Genomic DNA, 26,863 nt, shown 5'->3' with positions numbered 1-26,863 from the left:
ACAAGGCGAAGGGAGACCAGAACACCCCAAGCCCAGCCAAGGTACCAAGACATCCGCCAGAAAGCCCCGAAGGGACACACAACCGCAGATGAGTACCGAGGAAGAAAGAATCACCCCAAGACTCCAAGGAGAAGGGGTAGAAACGGAGGCAAAGCCCTCCAACGGGAAACACACACACATACACACACACACAGTGAAGGGAACCGCTGCACCGGCCACAGCCTTGAGTCAACGGACAAGGCAGAAACGACTCCACAGTCAAGAAAAGGCAGGCGTGAGAAGAAATACGTAGTATTACAAGGCTCCAGCAGAACAAGAGGTAGAAGTACAAGGGCCCACACCAAGGTTCCCGGTCGTGGACCAGAAAAGAGCATGCGGGCGCAGCCATGAACTGGCAAGCACCACGAGCTGAACACCACAATTAGGCAAAGCTCAAAACGAAGGCAAAGGCCGGGTAAATCCAGCACAACCCCCTAAGGGGAGACTGTGCCAGACAGAAACCGATCCACGAAAAAAAGTGGGACCAACCGGAAGACACAGGCGGGCCAAGCCGTCAACCAGAACACAGGAAAGTAACCCCCCTGTAACACCAGACAGAGGACCAAGCTGAAACACTAGACAAAAAGGTGGAGATACCACAGCACAACGCTGCAGACAGCATGCCAAAGCCAGCCTAGCGATGCAGCGGATACCCAGGATGACAGAACCTGGAGCAGCGCAAGCTACGCCCAGGTAAGGATTAAAGAAACCGCACCAGCGGAATACAGCAATGCTAGGAAAGGCGAGGAGCACGCAAGAGAGCCCACACCGATCCAGCATAGGACAGAGCTACACAATAGCTACCAGTACCCCACTTAGGGTATGACATGTCCCAAAGAAAACATGGGAACCACTCTTAGGGAAAGAATCCCGCATCAGGGGACAAGAACATAAGAACCTGCGGATAGAACCACAGCCGGCTTATCAAGCAGCCAACAAAAAATGCACACATACCAAAAGGGCTGGACCAGCAGCCAACAGAAGAGAGGGCCAATCACGGAACCCCTAAGACACAAGACCGACAACGGCCAATCAAAACACCAGATTCCAGGAAGCAGGTGGGATAACGCCTCCCATCAAGCCCCAGAGGACCAACAAGCCAGCCTACGGAGAGGGAGGAGGACGGAGTCCCGCAAGGAGAAATTGAATGGCAGAGTCTCCATGAGTGTTAAACAAAAGGACCCCATCAAAGGGAAGGTCAACCAAACGCTCCCTAACATTCTCAGGAAAGACAGCATCCCGCAGCTAAGCTCAGCGACGGAGAGCCACAGAACTGGCCATAGCACAGCCGAGAGCATCAGCAACATCCAAGGCCGCGCGGAGAATAAACGCAGCCAACTCCCGACCATCCAACACATGGTGCCGCAGATCAGCGTGGACACCCTCATGGGAGACATGAGAAAGAAGGGACTCCACAGAATCCCACAGACTGGAGGTAGCTCTAGCCAAGACACAGTTGAGTGTTGAGCGCCTGCAAAGCAGAACTGGAAGAAGTAAAGATGTTACGCCCCCATGACTGCCAACCAACGGGCCTCCAGAGACAGAGGAAACAACACCACGAGCAAGCACGGAAAAGCAGTCCGCAGAAGAGAGCCCTAAGTAGAAGGGTGGAAGGAAAGGCAGAATGCGCTGTGCGGAGCAGGACAGTGGTGATTCCGGGGCGACTGAGGCACCGGATTACCCGTGGAAGGATGCCCTCAAGACCTCAGAAGATAATTGTGGAGCGATGCTTCGAAAGGAAGGAAGAGTTCCTGTCCACCAGAGCCCTGGTGGAGAACTTCCAAGAGATTATCTGCAGAGAATGGGGCGACGGGTTCACCCATCCGCAAAATGCCTGCGGCCGTAGAAATAGCCCGAACAAAGGCAGTACCGGCCTCCGTGGGGCGCCGCAGGGGGGAGAGCAACTCCTCGGTGTGCGACAGCTGAAAACTGAGCCGTCTGTCCCTAAGTCCAGCTAGAGGAGGAAGAGGCCAGCCCCTGAATGGTGGTGGATCCACAGATGAGTGGGGGACCTGAGGGACTCCCGGGGAACGTGGGACCTGTGGGACACCCGGGGAACGTGAGGAAGCCAGTGGAGGGTCCAACTGCGAGTTGCGGAAAAGAGGGTCGGAGGATTGAGGCTGCGGGGACGGCGAAGAGCCCTTCCTAGAAGACGCCGGTGAAAAAGCACAAAGCTGCGTCCCGTCTCCGGAGAGAAAGAGACCAGAAGATGACCAACCTTCGGGGAGGAGGGACTCTCCGGAAACGAGTCAAGGACCCGACGCCGGCGTGGAACCGTGGAGTCCGCCACAGGAGCCGGCTCAACGTCAATCGGTGCCGGAGGTGACAGTTGCAGCGCCGAGTCGACCTCCAGTACCACGTGCTCCCTGGGAGAAAGGGGCAGGGTCAGAGCCAGTTTGGCTAGGGAACAGCGCCAAAAAGGCACCAGCTCTACTTCACAGGGGGCAGCCGCCCGCACAGAGGGCCAAGAGGGACTCGGAAAAGCACTCCAGGCCCCGGCCTCCACCCGCGGCACCACCGGAGCCGGGGAGGAAGGCCTTCGGCGCCAAACCGGCGACCTCCTGTGACACCACAGGGAGCCCCGTGGGGATTTGCGGCGAGGCAAGTGCGCCAGGTGCCGACAATGGGAGCCCTAAGAACTACACCTCGGTAACACCACCCTCCTCCAACCTGCAGCTGAAACCTTCGGCGCCTGGGCCGAAGCCGCCAGCGACTCTGCGGAAGGCCCCGCACGAGGCAAGGGATGCGCTGACATCTCAGGAGGTGGAGGCGGGCCAAAGAAGCCTTCAGAGCGGCAGTGTAGGCTGTCACTTGGACCTTAGTCGCCCCAACGCCAGGAAAAGGCAGGTAGGGAGGCAACAGGCGAGGGCACACGTCCTGAAGAGAGCCCGCGCCCTCTGACGAAGGAGGACAGGGCCTCGGAGACAAACTGCAGGACCTACCAGTCGGTGAGCGACGACCCTGGAACCGTGGTGAGGGGCGATGTCGCAGTCAGAATCGGCGGCTCCTGGCTTCCGAGGTTGGGTCGGACGCTGAGATGACACCGACCTGGAGAAATGGAATAGCATCAATTTCATCCGGCGCTCTCGTCGTGACTTAGGTTTGAGGTGCTGACAGGCGTCGCAGTCTGTCAAGTCATGGTGCTCGCCCAAACACCACATACAAATCAGGTGAGGGTCCGTCGCCGACATCGGACGTGCACAGGATGTACACGTCTTGAAGCCCAAAGGCATTCACACACTGTTCATCACGCGAAAGCGTGAAAAAAGAAAGCCTGAAAACAGGTCAAGACACAATCCGGATCCGCGTTGCATGCAGAAAAGAGAAAAAACTGACGTTGGCGCTCCGCGGTGGGGCTTATAACTTGCTGACGTCACGCCCGCGCCGACGTCAGGGCGGAGTCACGTGGTACCGCCCCCCAGCGCGCAGATATGCTGTGGCAAAAAAATTCCGGATCCAGTCTCACGCCTGGGGATAATTCCACGTTAAGGAATCTGCGGCTAGTAGTCTCTATCAGATCTTGAGAATTAAATATATTTCCATTGTTACCTGTGTGAAAAAACTTAGCCCAAGTTCAAATCACTAAACCAGAAAGAAATTATTAGGGATAATAAGGACAAAATAATGAACATCTACCCCCATACTAGGAGTCAAGCCGGCAATTTCTGAATGTTTTATGGCATTCAAAATATAGAGTTCACGAAAAGGTCCAATTGTATAAAATTGACCCCATGTCAGGAGACTAATATTAACCAGGAAAGTTAAGAGTACTAGAATATGAAATAATATTTTTATAAGTTTCAAACACTGACGCAGAAATAGTTTCCACATTCTGCTTCCCCTCTTTCTCACGAACCGAAAAAGTACAACTGTCTCACTCCTGTGATTGCACACACAATAGAAGATTCAACAAATACATCTCATAACGAAATCAACTTTCATTTAAAATTAAAACAAACAAAAAAAAAAGTGTTTGATTTTATTTATTTACCCATGTATTTCACTGATTGTAACAGGGGGAAGTGGCTCCTCTGTGGAAGGTGTTGCAGTGGATTGGGAGCTTTGACCACTACATATCACGGTCAATGGGGTACAAGCAAATTCAAGGGCATACTGCAGCACATCGGACAAAGGGTATCGAATTGGACCAGAACCAAAATTCAAGTACCTAAGGGATGAAACAATTCAAAGTTTCAGACTTATTAATGGCAACAAATATTCTGAAAATGCTGAGAAAAATTGGATTATTATAACAGGGGCCGTCAGAAATTACATTCCCATCTTTTGCCATCGATGCGTAATTGATTGGCTGGAAGAAGAATGAGAATAGTGAATCTTGATAATAAGAGTGTACTTTATGAGCATTAAAGGGTGATTGATCATCTCACGTTCAGCCTATGCACATTAGACGAGTACAGACGGAGGTGCATCAGGATCACCAGGAAATATCATAAAAAACTGTAAACCGTTTGTCACATTGCAATCTCCATTCAGTAAAAGGAAAAAAAACACAAGTTAAGGCAAAAATTCCATCGGGCTAAACCATCCAAAGGCAGTTATTTTCAAGGAGAACAAGTAAACACAGCTATAAAATGTAATAGTGCTTCATTGCATTTTATAACTACCTTTTTTGCAGATTACAGCAATGTTTATGAGGTCACTGTGCTGTCAGCTAAAGAGACACTCTCAAAGTGTGAAAGAACAGCAACAGACAGGAAGAAGCTCTTCAGTGAGCATCACATCTCAAACACAAACCAATGCTAACAAGCATGGACAGAAAAATATTTGATAACTAGGATTCTTCATCCTAAATGCGTTTCTGTCAAAACAGTTCAAAGAATTACCACATTGTGGTTTCAGAACCTAGCGCAGAAAAGTCCCAAGGGCTCCATTTGATGTAACCTCTCAAAAAGTATGAAACAATTAGAAATACTGAAATATAAAGATGCTGCATGCTTGGACAGTTATCTAAATAAGTAAAGTAACAGTGCAACAGCAACTATTAGTAACTCCGACCCCGTCCCATATTTTTTGTTACATACAGGATTGGGAAGGGGAGAATCTTTCCCAAGTCATGGCTTTTAATGTCACTACTCCTGAGATAATGTATTTTGTTATAGTTGATTAGAGAACAGATTTGTTTTATTCACATAATCTTCTTCTGTGCATACAGTTAGAGATACAAGATTAGCCATGTCCTTTTGAAACATGCAATATATTAGTATGTGTTAACAATACTCTGAGTATTTAAGGTATTGTATTGCCTGGTCCTATTATCATCTATTCAAACGTATAAAGTTCGAAGTCCTAGTCTATGTGTTCTAAGACTGTCTCAAATACTGTTCTCGCTACATGAATGAATCTGAGACTATCTGAAATCTTTTCTCACTCCCTGAATACATTTGGCTAGAAACAAGTGAAATTTGGACTTCTTTTCTGAACATAAGACAAGTATTTGAGAACTTAATGCTAGCTGTACAATGTAAACCCTTTATAGAGAACTAGAGTTTTCAATATTTTGCAGCGGTCCATAATGAAAGCACAATCCATTGAATTATCTTATTTTCTACCAAGAATCTTATTAAAACACAACTTCTAGTCAGTGAAAGCTAGCCATTTCTTGATCAGAAGAGCATTAGGTTTATTCCGAATAGCATCTTGGCACTAGAAGAGCAATTAAATACTCACTTGATTAATACAGAATTAATGACACCACTGAACTAAGGAAACTTTGGCCAAAGAATAAACAGATAATGATCTCCATTCTAAAGGTGAGTTGACCAACTGTAATCATAAAGGGATGATGTTGAAAAGTTTTTGACTGAAAAACTATGCACCCCCCCCCCCCATTCTGGGTTTATGTTATAAGAGGGGTCTTTAGCAACAACGTGAAGTGGAATATAAAAGTCTAGATGTCGTCTATACTAACCGGGTAGACCTGGGGCTGAGCCAATAAACAGATTATTTATATAAGGTACAACTGTCCACGGTCACAAAAAAGGAGCAGGAGGCACTGGGCTCTCCAATCACCAAGGATGACATTCTTAGGGCTATCGGGCGCCTTAAACCGGCAAACAGCCCGGGGTCGGACAGACTGCTGGCAGAGTTTTATAAGAGTTTTGCGCCGCTCTTAGTGGATGGACTACTTGTAGTCTATAATGAGATGTTGTAGAATGGCTTCTGCCCGCCCACTAGGAGTGAAGCACTAGTGGCTATGATTCCCAAAAAAGACAAAGACCCTGATATGCCTAGCTCCTATAGGCCTATCTCCTTGTTGAATATACATGTCAAGATACTGAGTGGTATTATGGTTAACCGCCTCCTCCCCTATATGAAACGTTTGATTCACACAGACCAGGCGGGGTTTATCCCTGGACAGAATACTACCTATAATTTACAAAGGCTGGCACATGTCTGGCATGCTCCTGCTTAGCGGACTCCGATACTGTGCTGGTATTCCTTGATATTGAGCAGGCATTCGACTCTGTGGAGTGGCCTTACATGTGGCAGGTCTTGAGGGGCATGGGGTTGGAGAGCAGTACATTAAATGGGCACAATTACTTTATGCAGCTCCAACGGCCAGAGTGAGAATGGGCAGGACCGTGTCGAGACAGATAAAACTACGCAGACGAACAAGGCAGGGGGTGCCCGCTTTCGCCCCTACTTTTCACGATAGCCTTAGTACCATTGGCGGTTCGAATACGGGCAGTCATGGACCCTTGGGGGATACAACTAGGTAACACCAACCATGTAATTTCATTATATGCAGACAATACGCTGTTGTTTCTGCGTCAGGCGGGACCATCCATCCCGGTGTTCCTACGTAAACTCGGGCAATTTGGGGACATCTCGGGGATGCGAATTAAATGCAGTAAATAGAGTGTGATACCGTTGGGTGGGACGGCCGCCTGTCAACCAGCTGTACGACCGACTATAAACCTCCCGTGGGCTGCTGAAGGGGAACGATATCTGGGAATACGCCTGGCTTCTTTTGCGGACTGCTTTTATGCAGCCAATATGGGCAGTGTTCTTGAAGGCCTACGGGGCTCAGTCCGTTTCTGGGCTGATTTACCCCTATCACTTATGGGACGAATAGCAATTGTTAAAATGACTATACTCCCAAGATGTCTGTATCTCCTACAACATTGTTTTTATGTGATACAGAGATCGTGTTTTATCACCTTGGATAACCTCATTGGCACACTCTTTTGGGAGAAAAAGTGAAGGAGAGTCCGATTAGTAACATTACAAAAGACGTGGGAGGGTGGTGGCTTAAAAGTCCCACGGCTAGACATGTACTATATGGCGTCTCAATTACAATATGCGGTTCACTGGTTTGATGACAACGATAACTGGGAGAAACATCTGCTGGCCGGAACGTATAGGGGAGAGTCATGACTGCATTATTGATGATGGGCTCTTTGGCCCCTAATAGGTATCCCTATATAGTACGACATGTGGCAACTGTCTGGGAGCAGGCGTTACGCAGGATAGTCCGACATGCCCCATATCCCCCCGAATTGCCTTTATGGGCGGTTCGTCCATTTGCAGCAATAGCGGACTCTATGTCGTTTAGTCGCTGGAGGGAGGGGGGCTGTCTACTGATGGGAGATCTATAATGGAATGGCCGTTTCGTGACCAAGACAAGGCACAAACCGAATTTGATCTAGGTCCGGGCCAATTTTTGCAATATGCCAAAATATCGAGGGTTGGCGTGAGCTCTGGCAGGCTTTTCCGGATGAGCCACCTGTTACTAATATCCTTAAAACTATGCTAGAAATGGTCCAGGGGGGGGGGGGGGGGAGAGTGATATTCTTATATAGAGCCTTAAGAGCGGATCTTCCGGGTGAGTTGCTGCGCTTTCAGCAGAACTGGAATGCTGTACTGGACGTGCCCCTGAAGGAGGCAGAATAGCGGAAGTTGCATGGGGTGGTAGGTAAAGTTAGCACGAATGCACGCTTTAAATTACTTCATTACAATGTCATACACCAGGTGTATTTCACCCCGCATACATTGCACGTAATATTCCTCTGCCCGGGAGGACTGCTGTCCAAGATGTCATGCTTAGGGGGCGGAATTCATTCATATGCTCTAGACTTGCCCTACATTGCAGTTTTAATGGAAGGAAGTATTAGGCAGATTGGGAAGAGCCACAGGCTGGACTATCGCGCAGGATATTAGGACGGTATTACTGGGCCTACTGCCAACTCTTAAAAATAAAAAAATAAGCAGGCGATTTGTAAACCTGGTACTACTGTTAATCAAAAGACGGGTGGTGATTGCCTGGATGCAACCAAGACCCCTGAAGCATTCTGACTGGGTACGGGGATATAAGTGAGTGGGCAACGGCGGAGCTGGTCCGGATAGGACTTGTAAGACAGGACGAGAAAGCAGAGGACAATAGGTTGGCATGGGCATCTATGATTTCGGAGCTGCAGGGAGATCAGAATCACCACAAACAAGACTCTTAAGATAGGGATGATACGCATGAGGGTGACTAATGGGAACCCGAATAGAGACACCCCAACACCTGAATAACGAATGCCTTATGCTAATCTAATGGTAGTCACAAACAAAGACTGAAATGGTATGGATCGGTAGGAAGGGGGGGGGGTTATTGGATGTTGTTTAATTTGTCTTAATGTTGATTAAATGCTATGGGCTGTTACAGACACTACTGCTAGGAGCACACTTGGTTGGGTGATGCCAGCGGGATGCCATTGGTGATCCGACGCGCGCATTTGTATAAATGCAGATTCCAAAGCTGTGTATTATAGCAAGCGATGTACACATTGTGCAGAATGTATTGTACTTACGGTTGAAGTTGCTAAGAATAATATATATATATTTTTTAAAGTCTAGATGTCCAATACAGGGATAAACTATAATACAAAACAAGTGAAAGCCTGTGATCACTAGGGAACTGGGGTGTCAATAAAAATTTAAAAAAAGAACAACGGTCCCTAATACCATCAAAATTTCATGAAAATCAGTCATTCTTTCATGATTCAATAATTGTATATATTCACAAATGTTCATCAAACAATAAATCACAATGTACAGTGAGGTGCAAAAGTGTCTGTGCTCGCAAGGGTGACACACTCATGTGATATACAGAAATAGGTGTGTACCACAATGCTTTCTTAATAGATGACCCAAAGACCAGAGTCAACTGATTTCCAACTCTCCCAGATAACCTATCAAACCCAGCAACAATGCATTCATCATTATAGTTGGTTCTGGGTGGGGTAGTGAGAGGGGTCTGCCAGCAGTCCTATTGTGGGCGAGCAGCCACAACTACAGTTATTTTGCAGACTTCTCCAACAACTGGATGTAATCTCACAAGTTACCCTGGTGCTGTGCCCACTGAGACTTCAGATTCCACTGCACAGCTCACATGTGCCAACTGAAGTGATTCAAAGCAGGATGCAGGAGGACAAGAGGCCAGAAGCCTCAAAGCAGCTCTCACTGAGACCAAGGTCAAAGCTGAAACATCAGAATCATAGCTCTAATTTCCTGGACTCGTTGAGGTGAGGAATAGGCTTGGAAGAGCCCCATTTCCAGGATGGCTTCAATGAGTTGGGAGCCATTGTGTAGGAGCCATGCGTGACTTCAGGACATAGATGGAAAAGCCCAAAGATGTCAGCAAGTCAGCCATCATCTGGAGATGGTTCACGACCGTCTGAAGCAACCAGTCATCAATGTTTGGAAAGGTTGGTATTCCCAACCTCCACAGATGGGCTGCAACCACCTCAGTCACCTTTGTAAACAACTGATGGGCACAGGTTAAGGCCAAAGGTGAGCACAGTGAACAGAATGTGCTCTAAGCCTACCTGAAACCGCAGATAACATTAGCTAGATTGCTGGACAGGGATATGGAAGTAGGTGTTCTGCAGATCCAACTCCACCACCCAGTCTTGTGGAGCTAGGGCAGACAGAACTTTTGCCAGGGTGAGCATTCTGAACTTGTCCCTCCAGAGAAGAAAGTTCAGAGGGAACAGACTGAGGTTAGGAAGGAGGACTCTGCCCTTTTTTCAGCACCATATCATAATGGGTGTAACAGTAAGTCCAGATCTCTGATGCCAGAATCCTGTGCATCACGTAGCTGCAGGGAGACTGAATGCTGTTGGGTTGATTACCTGTATCTAACTAACAATGACTGCAAGGCATGCTGTTGTTGAGGTACGTTGGTGTGGTCTCTGCTGCTATTTATTTATTTGAGTTCTATATAACGCTGGCTAGACCCGGAGGTATCAGCGCGCTTAACATGAGGAGAGTTACATAGGTTACAAGTTACACATTGTTACATTAGGTACATCAATAAGTTACATCCGTTGGTACACGGCGTATAGAAGGGTAAGGGTGTAATGTAAAAGGGGGACGGGGAGGGGGATTAAGCGGAGAATAGGCACAAGGATAAACAAAGCCAGCAGGGGGAGAGCGATTCAAGGGTGAGAGGAAAGGAATAGGGGAGGCAAGCAAATAACGAAGGAGGGAAGAAGTGGGGGAGGAGACACAGCGAGGAGAGAAGGAAGCAACTGTGTCTGATGTCCAGCTGGGTGGGAGACGGCTCCCCGCGGTAAAGGGATCATTCCCAGTCTTCCATTTTGTGCGATTCCCTTGTCGCGGTGGACTCTCTCAGCGGGGACGCTGAGACTCCAGGGCATAGATGCTGGATCCCTCCCCAACAAGGGGAGAGGAGTGCTTTGGTCCCAGGTACACTTAGAAGAATGGAGGAAAAGGAGGGGGAGGGGGTAGAAAAGCAAGCGTGAACACAGTGTCCAACTTCTGGCAGGGTAGGAGACGGTCCCAGTGGTAAGGGGATCAATCACAGTCCTCCACTATGTCCTATCCCCTGATGACGCCAAAAAAATGGCTGGGGTAACTGCCATACAGGTGGGACTGGACCCTGTATGACAAGAGGTCTTCTGGGTGGTGTTGAAGTATGGGTCACACATCCGGAGGATGTGACAAAAAGCGTAAGGAGTAACAATGTTAAAAAATGTGGAGCACCGATTGGTCGGGTGTGAAGCTCCCGGGGTGAAGGAGCTTGATCTTAATAACGGGTATACGTGAGCTGCCGGATGACAATATAAAGGAGTTTTACAGCAGCTGCAGGAGGGAGGTTTGGTAGCATGCTGCCCCTAGAGGCCAAGACTCTGGAGGCTTGATCCCCTGCCTCTACTGCAAAAGGACTGAGAGACCTGCTGATGCCAAGGATAATCCAATCGAACTGTTAGTAAAATGACATTTATTGTTTATGTTGATAATACTCAGTTCTTCAAAGCATTTCTACTTGTATGCACATATGGTTACAGCTTAAAAATAGCCCAAGGCCTGCGTGGCAACAGAAGGGACAAAACATATGTTAGCTGCTCCTTCCAAAACCAAGCGAGATTACAAGTCCCCTATCGTGGAGTAAAAAGCTACACAATAGCAGTTGATTATTGTCTATTATTGTTCATTTCCAGTGCTTCCAACCTTACTGCTGAGCCAAGATGGTCATACCGCAAACAATATGCCTATGGTTAAAATAACATTTGTGGCTGTGTTAACTGCCGTACAGGTGGGGCTATACCCCTGGCCAAGAGTGCTTGAACTTCTCCTCAGTGTATGGACAGGGGTCTACTGGGTGGTGCTGAGATATGGGTGGCATATCTGTGGGATGTGACAAAAAGTGTAGGGAGTGACCATGACATAATCTGAATCACCGATTGATCAAATCTGACGCTCCTCCACCCAGTGAGGTAAAAAGTGCTAGGTCTTCCTACCGGGTGTTTGTGAGCCACCTGAAGACGATATAAAGGATTTTGCAGCAACTGCAGGAGGGAGGTTTGGGTAGCATGCTGCCCCTAGGTGGATAGATTCGGGTGGCTTGATCCTATGCCTGTACCGCAAAAGGACTGAGAGGCATGCTGTTGCTGAGGATAATCCAATTGAGCTATTAGTAAACTGTCATTTACTGTTTGTTATGGTGATTACACTCAGTTCCTCAAAGTTTTTCTACATGTTTTCACATATGTTTATAGTCTAGAAAATCCACAGGCCTGCAATTCAACAGAGGGGGCAAAACATGTGTTAGCTGCTCCTTCCAAAACCAAGCGAAATTACAAGTCACTTATCACGGAGTAAAAAGCTACAAAATACCGGTTGATTATGGTCTACTACCGTTCAGTTCCAGTCCTTCCAACCTTACTGAGGTGCCAAGATGTTCATACCACAGTATATGTCCCTATGGTTAGAAGAACATTTGTATCTTGCATATCTATCCTGAAGCTACAAAGTAAATAGTACTGATGGAGCAAGGATTCAAGAAACTAAACTTGCTCAGAGCAAGTCATTAACTTCAATAATACGTATCAGACATCGACACATGGGGGAAAAGCTTTACGCATGCTTAATTAATATGGAATAAAATTCAACGCAACTAAAAGCCGCTTTAAAACGGAAAAACGCTTTGCGCATGTGAAAATCAGAATAACTTAGAAAAACATGTGACTAACCCGCTTGAGAGTGAAAAACTCTCACACATGCGCAGGAATAGCTAATATGTGGTCTTGAGGAGCCACATGCCCGGCATATGTTTGTTTGAACTAAAAGCAAAGCTGCTATTAATAATGCTTTTGCTCAAGAGAATAATAATAACACAGGATAGAGTAGAAGTGGGTGGTTAACAGTGAGAACTATATATTTGATAAATTAACATCGGTTTACGATTCCTTTATTGATAATGCACATTTGGGCCTGCCATCGTGCATGAACGAGAGAAAATGGCGCTTGATGAAATGGGAGCCGCGCATGCTCAGTGGATTCGCAATATGACCCGATGACAGCAAGAGCTGAATGACTACCAAAGAGCAAGGACAGATGACGTGATTAAACGGAGATTAGAATCCCTTGTCAATGGAGTAGGTATAAAATGTTAAAATATTGCAACAATGCATGTATGAGAATTAAAAGTAATGAATGAGCTAAGGGTAAGGGTTTGCAGGACAATTAGAATATTAATAAAAATGAATATATCAGCATGGTGTGATGAAAACTCCCCTGGCCCCATCCAATCATATTCAGTGTTTCTTCAATATTTGCAACTTTTGAGGGTGGGACATGTAGAAATAAAGACTATAACTAGAGTGACTTAAGTTAGCAAGGTAGACATCTATGCTGAGGAGAGAGGCGAGAGCTGCTAGAAGAAAAGAAGAGAAGCGCAGACTGGGAAGATTCATGATTCAAATGACAACTTGATTAGATTTGAAGATTCCGGAAGAACATCGAGGAGGGAGCGAGTGTAAAAGAGGGATGCGCCCTGGTGCGTCGGGTTTATAGACAAGTCTAGTAAGTATCTGTCCTGTCCTGATCTTATCCTAAAGACTTTGTCTCCTGTTCCTAATTCAGGGGACTCCCACCAGTCCTTTGGCCAGAGGGGTGGTTTTCAGTATTTCCTTAAGTAATTATCATTTTGGCTCAAATGTGCACATTTCTTTGCGAATATATTCTATCCATATGCCTTTTGTCTCTACATCTATCCATTCTTTTGCATTTTGATTTGTTGAATTAATTTTGTGTTAATGAATGTTCTTACTAAATGATTTTTTTTTTCTTCCATGATGAGAATGATGGTGCTTACACTGTAAATCTGTAAATGAACGTTCAAATTTATGCCTGAAATCTTAGATAAAGCTTATGAATCTTACCCCAAGTCTGTGGTTATTTCACTGAGGACTGAGTATTAGTTAAATGGTTGTTAATATCACCATCAACTAACTCAACTAATTATCCATCGACCAGAGTAAAGAGTGTTGATTCGTGAAGATTAGTTAGGTATGACCTGGCAATAACCGCCGGAGTCAAAGTTTATGATTTTCTACCATTTCAAGATTAGTCACTTCTTATTCTCAACTAATCTTTCACTGATCAAAATGTTGTTTCCTCTGATCAATGGACCATTAGTTGAACTAGTTGGTGGTGAAATTACATAAAATAATCTTCTTACATTTATAAAATGACCACAGAGTCTGGAAATATTTTGAATCTTTATCTAAATTAATTTCATGTGAACCACTTACAAAGTACAGTACAGTCTCCGTCACTCATAGGAAGGAAGATTCAATTTATCAATCATCAAACACATACTTTATACCTTGCAATGACTTATGCTCAGAAAGGAGAGGATAGAAAGAGAAGAACATTTGCACATACACAGAAATAATAATTACCTAGGATGGTGTGAAAACCAACCCCGTGGCCAAGGAGTTAGGAAGGGTCCCCCGGGAAAGGTCAGGTGACAAAGATTTCAGGACAGGATAAATGACCTCTCTATAACACCGATGCTTGCGTAGCACCCCTCTCTGACACTCTTCCTCCTCGAGATTCTTCCACAAACTTTTTATTTTTTTTTATTTTTATTTTAACGAACTTTATTGTCACCAAGTCATTTCTACACAGCTACAGGCCTACAACCCGGAGGCCGGCCGCAGGTATACTCAGGAGCAGTAAATAATGGCAAACACATAAGACACAGCCATAGAACAGACAGCCCTGAGGTCCAGCGGCAATGCAGTTATCACACAGTGAATACCCCTAAGTAGGGCTCCGAGAAGTAGGAGAATCCCCACAGATGCAGAAGAGAAAATCCCCTCTCCTTCAGACCCCCCTTCCGGACTAGGATGTACAAGTCTTTATAAATCAAGTAAGCTCTGCCTCAGTAACAATTGAAACAACCAACTCCTACCCCCCCCCACCCTATTGCCACAGCCGAAGCCATTCCTGTAAGTTATGTAGCCTATACGTGTTCCTGACGTCTCAGCATCCTGGGCCATGGGGCCATGCCACTAGAGCCCGCTAGTCCTCCCCAGACACATCCGTTTAAGAAGGGAGTCACCCCCCAGCCGCAGGAGGGCCCGCCCCAACCCTAGTCCCAGAAGATGCTACTAGGCTCCTTCCTGTCATAGTGCAGTCTCCGAGTCCACCATTGTGTCACCTTCCGCCTCCCCAGAGTCTCTCTCTGCGCTCCTCGTATTTAAGTATGTCCTATACAACCCCCAAAAATTCTTAGGTCGGGAGGTCGGAGGGAGCAGTTCACTATATTGTTCTGATTGTGTGCAGCAATAAATCATATCGTGCGCCCATCTTTTAGTGGTTGGGCGTGGACCTCTCATCCAGTGGAAAGCCACCACTCGCCTGGCCATTAACATTCCCATATCCGCCAGACGTCGCAACCCCGTCGGGAGACGTTTTGAGTATCCCAGTAGTGCCAACGCCGGGTCCGGACGAATCGCTAACTCCAGCACCGCACTCATCTCCTTAAATATGTCGTCCCAGTATTCTGTATAGCTGGGCATTGCCACACCAGATGCAAAAAATCCGCCACCGGCGCGCGGCATCTCTCACACTCCGCCGTTTGTCGAAGGCCATATCTAGGTAACCGCTCCGGAGTGTAAAACTCTCTGCAGGATTTTAAAATGAATAAGTCTGTGCCTCCCGTTTAGGGAGATCGTTTTGGTGTTCCCGCAGCAGTACTGCCACATGGTATCATCTATAGTGATGTGCAGATCGCGCTGCCACTCATCCCTGGCTTTCATGAGGTTCTGTTTCCTGTACATAATTGCCTTCCTGTACAGTATCGTAACCAGCTTATGAGGCTCCGCCGACTTTATAGTATGTGTGAGTTCTGGGACTTCAGGCGGCTCGGTGAGATCGGGGCCCAATAGGCTCAGCAGGGCTCCCCGTACTCTGTGGAAGTGAAAGCACGTTAGCAAGGAGACAGCGCCATTGCCAGAAGTTATCTGCTCCCATGTCTTCACCCTTCCCTCCAGAAACAAGTCGCCTAACTTAACCATACCCAGCATTTTCAGGGCTTGTATGACTCCCTTGTCTCTCAAAGGCGGAAGCCATAACCCCGACTCCGGCGGCATGTCTGGGGAGTACAGAATTTCGCAGTTCCGCGCTCGAGTTAGGAAGTGCCAGGCATGGTTCGTGGCAGTCAAAGAGTCCAGAGCTCCCGTTCTACGGTCGACCGGGAGGCACACCGTGGCGGGGAGAGTGAGGGGAGCTGCAAACAGACGCTCCAGGCGGACGTGCGGGATATTGGCCTCACCGTGGATCCAAGTATGTAGGTGCGAAGCCTGCGCCACCCTGTAGTATAATTCCAAGTCTGGCGCGTTCAGTCCACCCATCTCGTACGGGAGAGTTAAGGTATTCCATTTCACCCTTGGTTGCTTACCTCTCCATGCCAGTTTAATCATGAGTTGTGTGACCGCCTTAAAAAAATGTTTAGATAGGACCACCGGGAGCGCACTGAACAGAAACAAGAATCGCGGTAACACTACCATTTTCATAATGGCTATGCAGCCCATGAGAGAGAGCGGCAATCCACACCACTTGTCCATGTCGTCTTCTAATCTGCTATAGGCCACCCCGTAATTTTCTCAGATTAAAATTTCCGGGTCTGTGTGCAGTTGTATCCCCAGATAACGTACCGGCTCCTGGGACCACTGCAACGGATACTCCGCAGCAAAGGGTCGGGTAACTGGGGTCAGCGGAAAGGCCACCGACTTTGCCCAGTTTATCCTCAGGCCAGAGAGAGCGCCGAAGCGCACCACTTCCCGTAGCACCGAAGACAAGTTATTCTCCGGGTCCCGAACATATAGCAGGGTGTCATCTGCATAAGTAGAAATTATGATCTTATGGGCTGGGAAACTAATACCCTCATGCCAATGATACTCTCGTAGTGCGCAAGCCAGCGGCTCCGCCACCAGCGCATATAACAATGGGGACAAGGGGCACCCCTGTCTGGTCCCTCTACCGATAGGAAAAGGATCCGTCTCCAGGTCCCCCACTCGCAGTCTCGCCGATGGGTCGTGGTATAAGGCTCCGATCATTTGAAGGAAGGGCTCGCCCAGACCCATGCGCCGCAGCACTCTAACCATAAAGGGCCACTCAACCGAGTCGAAAGCCTTCTCCATATCGAGAAATACAGCTATAGCCTTCACATCTTGCTTCACGTGCTGAACCACACCGAGGACCGTCCTAACATTATACGTGAGGTTCCTATGGGGGATAAATCCCGCCTGTTCCGGGGCAACCAATTCAGGCGTCAGAAGAACAAGCCTCGTAGCGAGCACCTTTGCGTACAATTTCGCGTCAACATTCATGAGCGAAAGTGGTCTGTACGAACCACATTCGTCGTGAGGTTTACCTGGCTTAAGTATAGTTACCAGTAATGCCTCCCGCATCGAAGGTGGCATACTGCCCTCCACGCATATGTCGTCGAAGAGCGCCGAGAGATGTGGGATCAATTTGTTCTGGAACGCTTTATAGAAGGACACCGTAAGTCCATCAGCACCCGGAGCGCCGCCAGAGCGCATGGTCGCCAAGGCCTCCACTATCTCCTCCCTGTCAAAAGGCTGCATAAGGAATTCCCGTTGTGCATTCGAGAGCATAGGTAGTGTAATATGCTCTAGGTAATCCGCAATGTCATCATCTAGGTCACCTCCCTTAGCCGCATACAGGTCCGCGTAAAAAGCCTTGAACCGATCAGCTATCTCAGCGCTTTCAGTAGCCAACTGGCCATCAGCCGTTTTTATCTCCGTAATCTGGGTCCTCCCTCTAGTACCTTTCAGAATTCTGGCTAGCAGAGAGCCGGGGCGGTCCCCCTCACCATACGTTCTGGCAACTGCGTATTTCCCCATATGTTGTACCTCCCTATCTGCCTCCTCATGGTATTCAGTAAGCAGTTTTTTGATTTCCTCAAGATCCTCTGTGTTTGGGCTGACGCGCTGCCTCTGCTCAAGAGCGTCTAACTGCTGCTCTAATAGCTTCAGTCGACCTCTGATTGATTTAAGAACACTAGAGTGTTTGGACATAGCCATGCCCCGAATATACACTTTGAAGGCCTCCCAAAGTGTCTGATAACTATCCACCGAGCCCACATTAGTATCAAAGAAGACATCAATGTCCTCCGCAAGCTCCCCTCTGTACTTCTCGTCAAGGAGTACATAGGGAGGGAAGCGCCACGTGAACGGCGGTATGATTCTAGCTGGCAAGTGCAGCTCCAACAACACCGGGGAGTGGTCCGAGAGGGTGCGCGGCAATACTGTGCAAGACTTAATCAGGCCCAATATTTCCGGGGTCGCCATCCAGTAGTCGATCCTAGTATGTATATCGTGAAATGCCGAGTAGTGTGTGTACCCACCCCTTTCAGCGTGTCTATAGCGCCACACATCCTCCAGATCTAACGTGAGGAGTTCCCTTCCCAACGCCTGCGCAGCTGCTGACGGTTTACGTGGGGGCCCTGCAGATCTATCAAGTGCAGGATCTAGTACAAGGTTGAAATCACCCCCCCAGATCATGCGTTCCACGAACTTCTTCTAAGTAATTTAATTTAGGATAGCTGGTTCTGCATTCGATTCTTCATCAGCATCTCTCGTCACTCCGACAGCATCCCAAGCTCTGCAGCATTCAGCAAATCTCTAACTAAAGACTACCTCAACTATACTCTTCGATATTCATGTACCACCCATTAATGTTTCAATATGGTTTAAAAAATGCTAACTCTGATTGGAAAGGCAAGGAGGGAAGATCATCACACCATGCTTATTTTCCATCTTAGTCTATCAGTCTATTGTTCATAAATCCAACCTCTTAATTTTTATTCACATTTTTTTATTCACACCCTTATTCGCATCTTATTAGAAACAAATGATAACATTTCCATGCATTTCTATTCATTCAAGAGTCTTTGGTGCTAGTTCCCAGGGTATGTATCTTTTGTGTCCTTGGATGGCGCTCAAGTGTCTCGTCACTATTCCGGCTCAATTTCACTAGGCATGCGCAGAGGTCAGGTGGTTAACAGACTCTGGACTCATACTAAAGGCCCAAAATACGTACTAATAAAAGAGTGAAAAAGACAAATGTTAATTTAAAAAGATAAATGGTTTCACTGTATACCACCTATTTCTTCTCCTATCCCATTTCATTTATTAATGCTTTCCCCACATTAGCATTAGTAAAATAGCTTGTGTTAGTTTCAGCAAAGCAGATGCCAAGCATGTGAGCTTCCAAGCCGCAATGGTAATCGCGTCTGCTCATGCGCAAGAAATTCCCTCCAAGCAACAACTCGTCAAACTGCGTAGATGCAGCTGACGCATGCGCAATAAAGATTTCCCGTTAGCAGCCATTTTAGAATTTTGCTTGAGTTACTTATTAGTAAACACGTAGGCAAGCTTCTCTGTCTTTTATGTCCAATGTGGGTGTATTAGTTTTACACAATACGTAATTAATACACTATTAAAAGTTAAATGAGAGGATTGCTTCTGAGCAAGTTTCTTTTCTACGAGTCCTTGCTCCATCAATCCCCTCTCTGATGGCATTTTTAAGCCATCACAAAAATCACCCATCCCAATCAGATGCCAGCTTTAGCATATCTGAATTTCTTTCCCTTTTTCAATCTTGTTTTCATCTTTACTCTTTAAATCTTTCATTCTTTCATATAATTTTCCCTTCATTTCTTATAGCTGTATCTCTTCATATTTTCTTTTCTTTCCCTTTCCATTTACTTCATATTTCCTTCCTCTACCTTTGTTTCTGCAACATTTACACCATATCATTATCGTTTACAAGATTAACAAACCAAGTCCCTATTGAGGAAATACTCTTTGTTAGTCTCTCCAGTGGTTTAAATTTTTCTTGGAAGTTTTGTAATATTCCTAATATATCCTCTAATTTCTTTACTTTTATCAGGTATGTAAGTGCAACAATATTGCACTTTAAATATTTGATAGACTCTGCCTTCTTTTGCCAATAGTATATCAAGCGCAAGTTGTTTTTGCAAAACCATAGACCTAATTGCAACCATTTCTGTATTAATCATTAAGAAATCTCCAGCAGTATCAGTCGAAAGACGATCAATCAACTACTGTTGACAATTGACAGATTCTATGTGAATTTAGAACGACTCCCACTGAAGGTATCAATGCATTAAATAGGTCACCTATTTTTTCTGAAAACTAGCTCTCTTTCTTTGTGTTACTTCATTAGTGTTTTCATTGCTTTCAGTGATTCTCTAGTTCCATCTTTTAGTCCCCATCCTCCCAAAATCAGGATGCTATGTTCACATTCACTGCAACCAATAAATACATTGTTATAGTCTGTCTTTAATCTATGGAGGTGGGTTTTCCCTGTCTTTAGAAAGTCTAGGGACATTGCAGCATGCGCTTTGACAGCTGTATAAATTCCCTCTTTATCAGCCCCTGGTGGTATATACGTTTTCTACTCAGCAGCTTTTCTTTGGAAATCCTGTCTCCTTTCTTAAACTAAATTCAAAAACACTTTCTCTTCTTCGCGTAATGAGCATGTTGGGTTATTTTTATGTGCCTTCACTATATCTATTGACTTCATTGTTAAGAAAAACTCACCAATAAATTGTGCGTCTGGACAACTAAACACTGGATTCATATTCTTTCAAATAGGAATTTCTGAAAATACTACATCTAGATTTGAATAATATTGGAGTTTTCCTGTTCTATAAAATAAACTTGACAGTATTGTACATGAAATACCATATGGTAAAGGCAATTGATGGTATGTGACTTCTGCTACTGAAGTTGGTAATTTCATACAAACATAATCACTAATCTCCATTGTGCCTACATACTGAAACAACAACTTTGTAAATACATTTAAAGATGTGTCATTATCTGTTACTGTGTGATGTAAATCTACCTCATCTGTTGCGTCTAATTCTACTTAATCTCCTTTAATGGTAGCTGTCTTTTCATTAGTGTCTGTGTCATTCTTTTTGTCTGTTATCATCAGATAAGGAACTGCTATTGTTAGAAATAGCCATACTAGGATTACTAATTGGATACTACATATGCAAGCCCTACAGCATTTCTTTATACATCTTAAATTTGGTCTTTCAGCAACCCCGTCTTTAGCCGTTTTGACCTAAGAAGATTCCTCTTCTTTAGTTATGAATACGAATATTTAGTACTTCAAAGAGGCCTCACTTCCCCTTCATCAATCTGTTCTGCATTTACTTCTTCATCTGTCTCTTCATTTAAATCTAGATTCTCAAATTCTTCTAGTATCACATAGGTCTATTCAGCACCCTTGAACTTATTGTATAAGACTTTCAGTCTTGGACTTCTTCGAATGTTTTTCGTAATTGACTGTTCAGACAGAGTATGACTGGTAACCTCATTCACTTGTTCCTGGTCTTCATTTGCTTTTCTCAAATGATATTTTAGCCTTTTGATTCCACCTGGCCAATTATCACCTTTTCTGACCCTTTTAATTTGTACTGCACTTTCACCTTTGTCTTTCTCAAGAGCTCTTTTATTCTCGTTATGTTGAGGCACAATCTGATTTTTCTTTTTCTCAGAGTCACTCGCTATCTGTCCTTGTTCAGGTCTTGTTATTGTGGCTTCTCCTGCACGAACTTGTTTTTCTTCCACTAACTGTTCCTGTTCGGGTATTCTTTCAGACTGTTATTCTTCCACCCAAACATGTTCTTCTTCTCCTAACTGGTCCTGTTCAGATCTTACTACAATTGGTTCTTCTGCTGCCTGAACGTGTTCTTCTATACCGGTATGTCCCTGCTCAGGTCTTTTGGTTGACCTGTTTACCCGAGTATGTTCTTTTGTCACTGTCTGGTCCTGCTCAGGGTCTCCAGTAGCTTTGTTCACTTTTGCTTGAGTGTGTTCTTCTACACCTATCTGATCCTCACTAGGTTCTTGCCTTTCTAATCTTGTTCTATATCTTGTTTTAATAACCATCTCAGGTATGTTGACCACTGGTATCCAGTCCTCCTGACTTGTGCTCGGTTGTTCTTTGTCAGCCCCTTCAGAATCAGTTCCTCTAGATTCTTTGACTCTAAAACCTTCAGCAGCCTCAACTGTTCTTGTCAGTTGTGGTCTTTTTTCATCAGGGGTGGAACCCTTTTCGTGTGGCTTGCATGGATCCAATTGGGCAAACCTGCACACTTCACTGCTGTAGTAGGGACCAGTATGATTAGCCGTGGATCATCCCACCTGGGTGCTAGGCACGACTTTCTGGTGTGCTTCTTCACTACCACCTAGTCTCCAGGATTCAAATCATGCGCCTGAGCTGGCTTCCTGGCAATTGTGTCCTCTCCAACCTGGTGAGAGACAGAATGCACTAGGTCAGCCAATTCTTGCAATAGTCCAATACCAGATCATCAGTTATATTCAGTAATTTATGTCCTGGTATAAATGCTTGTCTCATTGCCCTTCCCATAAGAATTTCAAGGGGACTAAATCCTGTGCTTCTGTCAGGAATACTTCTGAGTCCCATCAATACAAGAGGTAATGCATCTGGCCAACTCAGTGATGTGGATGCACACACATTTGCCAGTCTTGACTTGATTGTGACATTCAATTGCTCTACCACTCCAGAAGCCTCTGGGTGGCATGCACAGTGCAGTTTCTGTTCAATTTTGAATGCTTCACAGATTAATCGAATTATTTCATTATTAAAATGAGGTCCTTTATCTGATCCCAAAGTTACTGGAAAACCAAAACGTGGAATTAGCTCTCTCAACAACAATTTGACAACTGTTATGCAGTCATGTTTCTTAGTTGGGTATGCTTCCACCCATCGTGAAAACAAACACACAATGACAAGGATGTACTTCATTCCCCTGCATGGTGGTAACTCTATAAAGTCATGCTGTAATCTTATGAATGGTCCTTCTGCCTTTCTGATTGTTCCCCAACTGACCACTGTCTTCCTGACTAGAATTTTTTTTTGGCATACTAAACATCTCTGGCAAAGACTCTCTGCGGCTACCCTAAACCTTGGGTTACACCAATCTTGTTTAAATAGTCTGATCATAGCATCCCTGCCTACATGAGTGTCTCCATGATACATTCTTGCCATTTGAGAGAGCAAGCAGTCTGGCATGACTGGTCTTCCATCAGGGCACAGCCACACGTCAGATTCTGCCCTTCTTTCACAACCTGATTTCATCAAATTTTCTTTTTCACTCACTTCCACTTCATCCAGCAACTGTCTCGCCTCATCCCATGTTTTCGAAAGCTGAGAATAGCATAAACTGGCAGCTGATTCCACTTGTTTCAATTTTCTTGTTTAATTACATATTATTTCTTGCACAGTATTGAGCAACCTGGTCAGCGTATCGATTACCAGCCGCTACATAGTCATCTCCTGACTGGTGAGCAGCACACTTGACCACTGCTATTTCTTTTGGCAATTGTATTGCTCCAACAGTTCTTTCACAAATTCTCCATTTCGAATAGGGGATCCTGAAGAATTCAGAAATCCCTTCAGCATCCAAAGCTGGCCAAAGTCATGTATAAACCCGTAACCATATTGACTATCAGTAAATATGGTAACTTTCCAATTTTTCCTAATTTTGCATGTTTTTATTAAAGCGATCAATTTAGCTACTTGTGCAGACTGGACTCCCGGGAAACAGGATGCTTCAATGATCCCAGATAATTTGCAAACAGCTGCACTCAGCCCTCCGCCTTCAAGTCTTAAACAAGAGCCATCAACAAATAATTCATGGTCTGGCTCTTTCAGAGATTCTTCCTGTATGTCGGGGCAGGGCTTAGTACAAATTTCAGTTACATTTAAGCAATCACGGTCTACTTCGTCTTTCACTTCTTCACAACGTGAGTCTGGTAATAGAGTTGCAGGGTTCACCATAGTACACCTGATTACTGTCACATTTTTTGGTCCCAGAATGATTCTTTCAAACTTAGTCATCTGACTAGGAGTAAGATGCTGTGTTGGAGTTCTTGTTAACAGAATCTCAACTGAATGTGGAACATAAACTTTCACTAGATGTCCCATCACAATTGACTCACTTTGTTCTAGACTCATACAGGGAGCTGCTACTGCTTTTAAGCAGCCAAGTAATGCTGAAGCCACAGGATCCAAAGTAGCAGAAAAATATGCGACGGGAAGTCGGCTTAATCCATGTCTTTGGGTTAGGACTGAAAGCGCACAACCTTCTCTTTCACAACAGAACAGTGCAAATTCTTTAGAATAATCAGGCATTCCTAAAGCAGGGGTCTCGCATAGACAATTTCGCAATTTTACAAATGCTTCAACACTTTCATCATCCCAAACTATTGAATTCTTCACTCTTTTCTGTGTCATCTGGATCAATGGTTTCGCTAGTAAGGAAAAACCTACAATCCATTGTCGACAATACCCCACTACTCCGAGAAACGTTTTGCTCTCTCTTTGTGTTTGTGGTGTCTGCATTTGCTTGATTGTTTTAATTCTCTGAGGGGTCACTTTCCTCACTCCCCTTTCTATTTGATGACCCAAGTATTTGACTACTGTCTGGCAAAATTGTAATTTTTCCGGACACACTTTGTGTCGTCCTTCAGCCAAATGATTCAGTAATGCAATGGAATTAGTAACACAATCTTCTCTGGATTTCGATGCCACAAGTAAGTCATCGATATATTGCACTAAAACTGAATTTCTGGGCATAACTAACTTCTCTAAACACTTTTTCAGTATTTGATTAAAAATGTAGAGACTTTCAATATACCCTTGAGGAACTCGGTTCCATGCCAAGATACGATCTTCAAATTTAAACGAAAAAAAGATACAGGCTGTCTGGATGTATGGGAATTGAAAAAAAGGATTGGCACAAATCATTTACGGCATCACAGGACAACAAGGCACTACAATTCTATTATTTTTTCTCAAATCCTGCACTATCCTGTACTTTCCACTAGGTTTTCTTTTGTCATATTATAGACGAATTACACGGACTACTCATTATTTCTTTTAAAATGCCCTGTTTAATCATATGGTCAATTTCTAAAGCCACTCCTGCTTTCACTTCTGGACTCATTTTGTATTGTCTTGTGTTGGGGTAAACTGACCCTTCTTTCACTGTCACTTTCACTGGGTCCACGTTTGCAATTAGCCCTATTTCTTTTCCTGTGAAATCCCATACTTCTGGATTCACAGTTGTTTTCAGCTCTTCTGGTAAGTCATCTTTTGCCATCAAAGAATACATTTAATCTATTTCTTGCCTTGTTTAGCTAACATTATCTTATATACAATATCTTCATCAGGGGTTTAAAGAGCAACACCATCTGATGTGCAATAAATTGTGCAATTCATTTTGCATAGTAAATCTCTTCCCAATAAATTCACTGGACTAGAATAGCAGACCATGAATCTATGCATGTCTTTAACATTTCCAATATGTACCTCCATAGGTTCTGTAATTGGGGTTCTAATCTGTTTATTCGACTACTTGGATTGCTTCTCCCGAGAGGGGTAGGTCTGGGATGTCTGTTGTTCTCACAGTAGAACGGGTAGCACCAGTATCCAACCGAAAAGTGATATCATTGCCTTCCACTTTCCCATCAAAAAATGGACCTGACTGATCTACCGGCAAGGATGCGCCAAGTACGCACTCCTCTTCCTCCCCCCCCTCAGGCACCGGCATTGCTCATCTTCACTTTCATTGTTATTCAGTAAAAGTTATTGTGAAATCACAGAATTTTTCTTACCACTTCCTCCTTGAAATCCGGCGTCCGCACTGTACATAAGCTGATTCACAAAATTTGGCAAAGAGGCAGGTGACACCTGACACTGCTGATTAAATACCTGCTGTGACTGATTCATAAGCACCTCAGTCTGAGTCTGTGGATTTAAATTTTGGGTTGGCCCATCATTATTCTGAATATTCTTGCACTCGTTTTTCCAACGTCCAAGTTTTCCGCACCCATGACACGGAAACTTCTTCTTTGCATCCTCGCTATTCATTCGTCCTCTTCATTTACCACCATTCACCACATGATCACTCTGACTCTGTTCTTCCAAATGACCATCTGCCTGACTAATTAATTTAATCTCCTCTTCGTCTGCCAATTTCACTTATGCCCACATCATTTTCTCTTAACTTTTTATGTCTTGCCTCAATATCGTCCCCACAATATTTTGCATATTTTAGAATGTCATCAATGTGCTTTCCCTGCCAACACAACATGTGCTGTTGAATCTTCTGACTAATTTCTGGCTTCAAACCGTACACAAACCGATACAAAAAATGACCCATATTCTTATCTCCAATGTTTTCAAAGCCACTATACTGTTTAAACACTTGCAGTAATTGTTCATAATACGCATGAACAGACTCATTCGGCTCTTGGGCTGTTCTATCTATCTTTACCCAATCTGTTTATTTAGGAGGAATTTTCCCTTTCAGGAAAGTAATTACTTGGTGATATTTCTTCACCACATTATCTGAGGGGGCTCCTGTTTTTGCATCTCTTGGATACTCTCCACTTGTCCAATAAACTGTGATCTTACATTATGTCCATAAATCAGCAGGTACCACTATATCAAACAGTCCATCCAAGTCTTTCAATAAAACCTTCGAAACCTTCACAAACCTCTCAACCTGTTTGTACCATTCAACTGGTTTCTCTCACAATTTAGGACAAAAATCATTTGTAAATGAAAAAAGATCTTGTCGACTCCATGGAACATGAACATATACACCACCAGGTACCTCTCTCATAGAACACAATCTTTCTACTTTTCCTGGCTCTTTCAACATATATGCAGTAGATGCTTCTTTCGCCTGTGCTTCCTCCTTCTGCCTTGTCCACCTTACTCTCCACTTGTCAATGTCTGCCCACTTCTGCAAAATATTCATCAACTCATTAACCTGTAAATTCTTTCCCGACACATTCAAGTTTTCTAAATCTTTGTCCGTAAACTCCACTCAAGATGGTTTCTGTAGCACTTTTGATCTCCCTATCTCTATTCCCATCTCAGAGATCAGTTCTGTCAATTTCTC

The 26,863-nt window shown here is 44.8% G+C and overlaps 1 protein-coding gene across 7 annotated transcripts in view; it reads right to left on the bottom strand.

The window, feature by feature from the left end:
• Nucleotides 1-26,863, bottom strand: part of USP28 (ubiquitin specific peptidase 28) — a 505,647-nt gene that overhangs the window by 222,399 nt on the left and 256,385 nt on the right. For 6 of the 7 annotated variants that reach the window (XM_078682349.1, XM_078682350.1, XM_078682344.1 and 3 more), the window contains exon 13: nt 4,031-4,207. The exons of the other annotated variant lie outside the window; for it this stretch is intronic. In XM_078682349.1, the coding sequence (XP_078538475.1) occupies nt 4,031-4,207 (177 nt within the window). The remainder of the gene's footprint in view (nt 1-4,030; nt 4,208-26,863) is intronic. 7 annotated transcript variants of the gene reach the window in all.

The sequence above is a fragment of the Lissotriton helveticus genome, chromosome 3_1 (genome assembly GCF_964261635.1).
Source record: "Lissotriton helveticus chromosome 3_1, aLisHel1.1, whole genome shotgun sequence".
NCBI lineage: Eukaryota > Metazoa > Chordata > Amphibia > Caudata > Salamandridae > Lissotriton > Lissotriton helveticus.
This window is presented reverse-complemented; position numbering and strand designations above follow the sequence as displayed.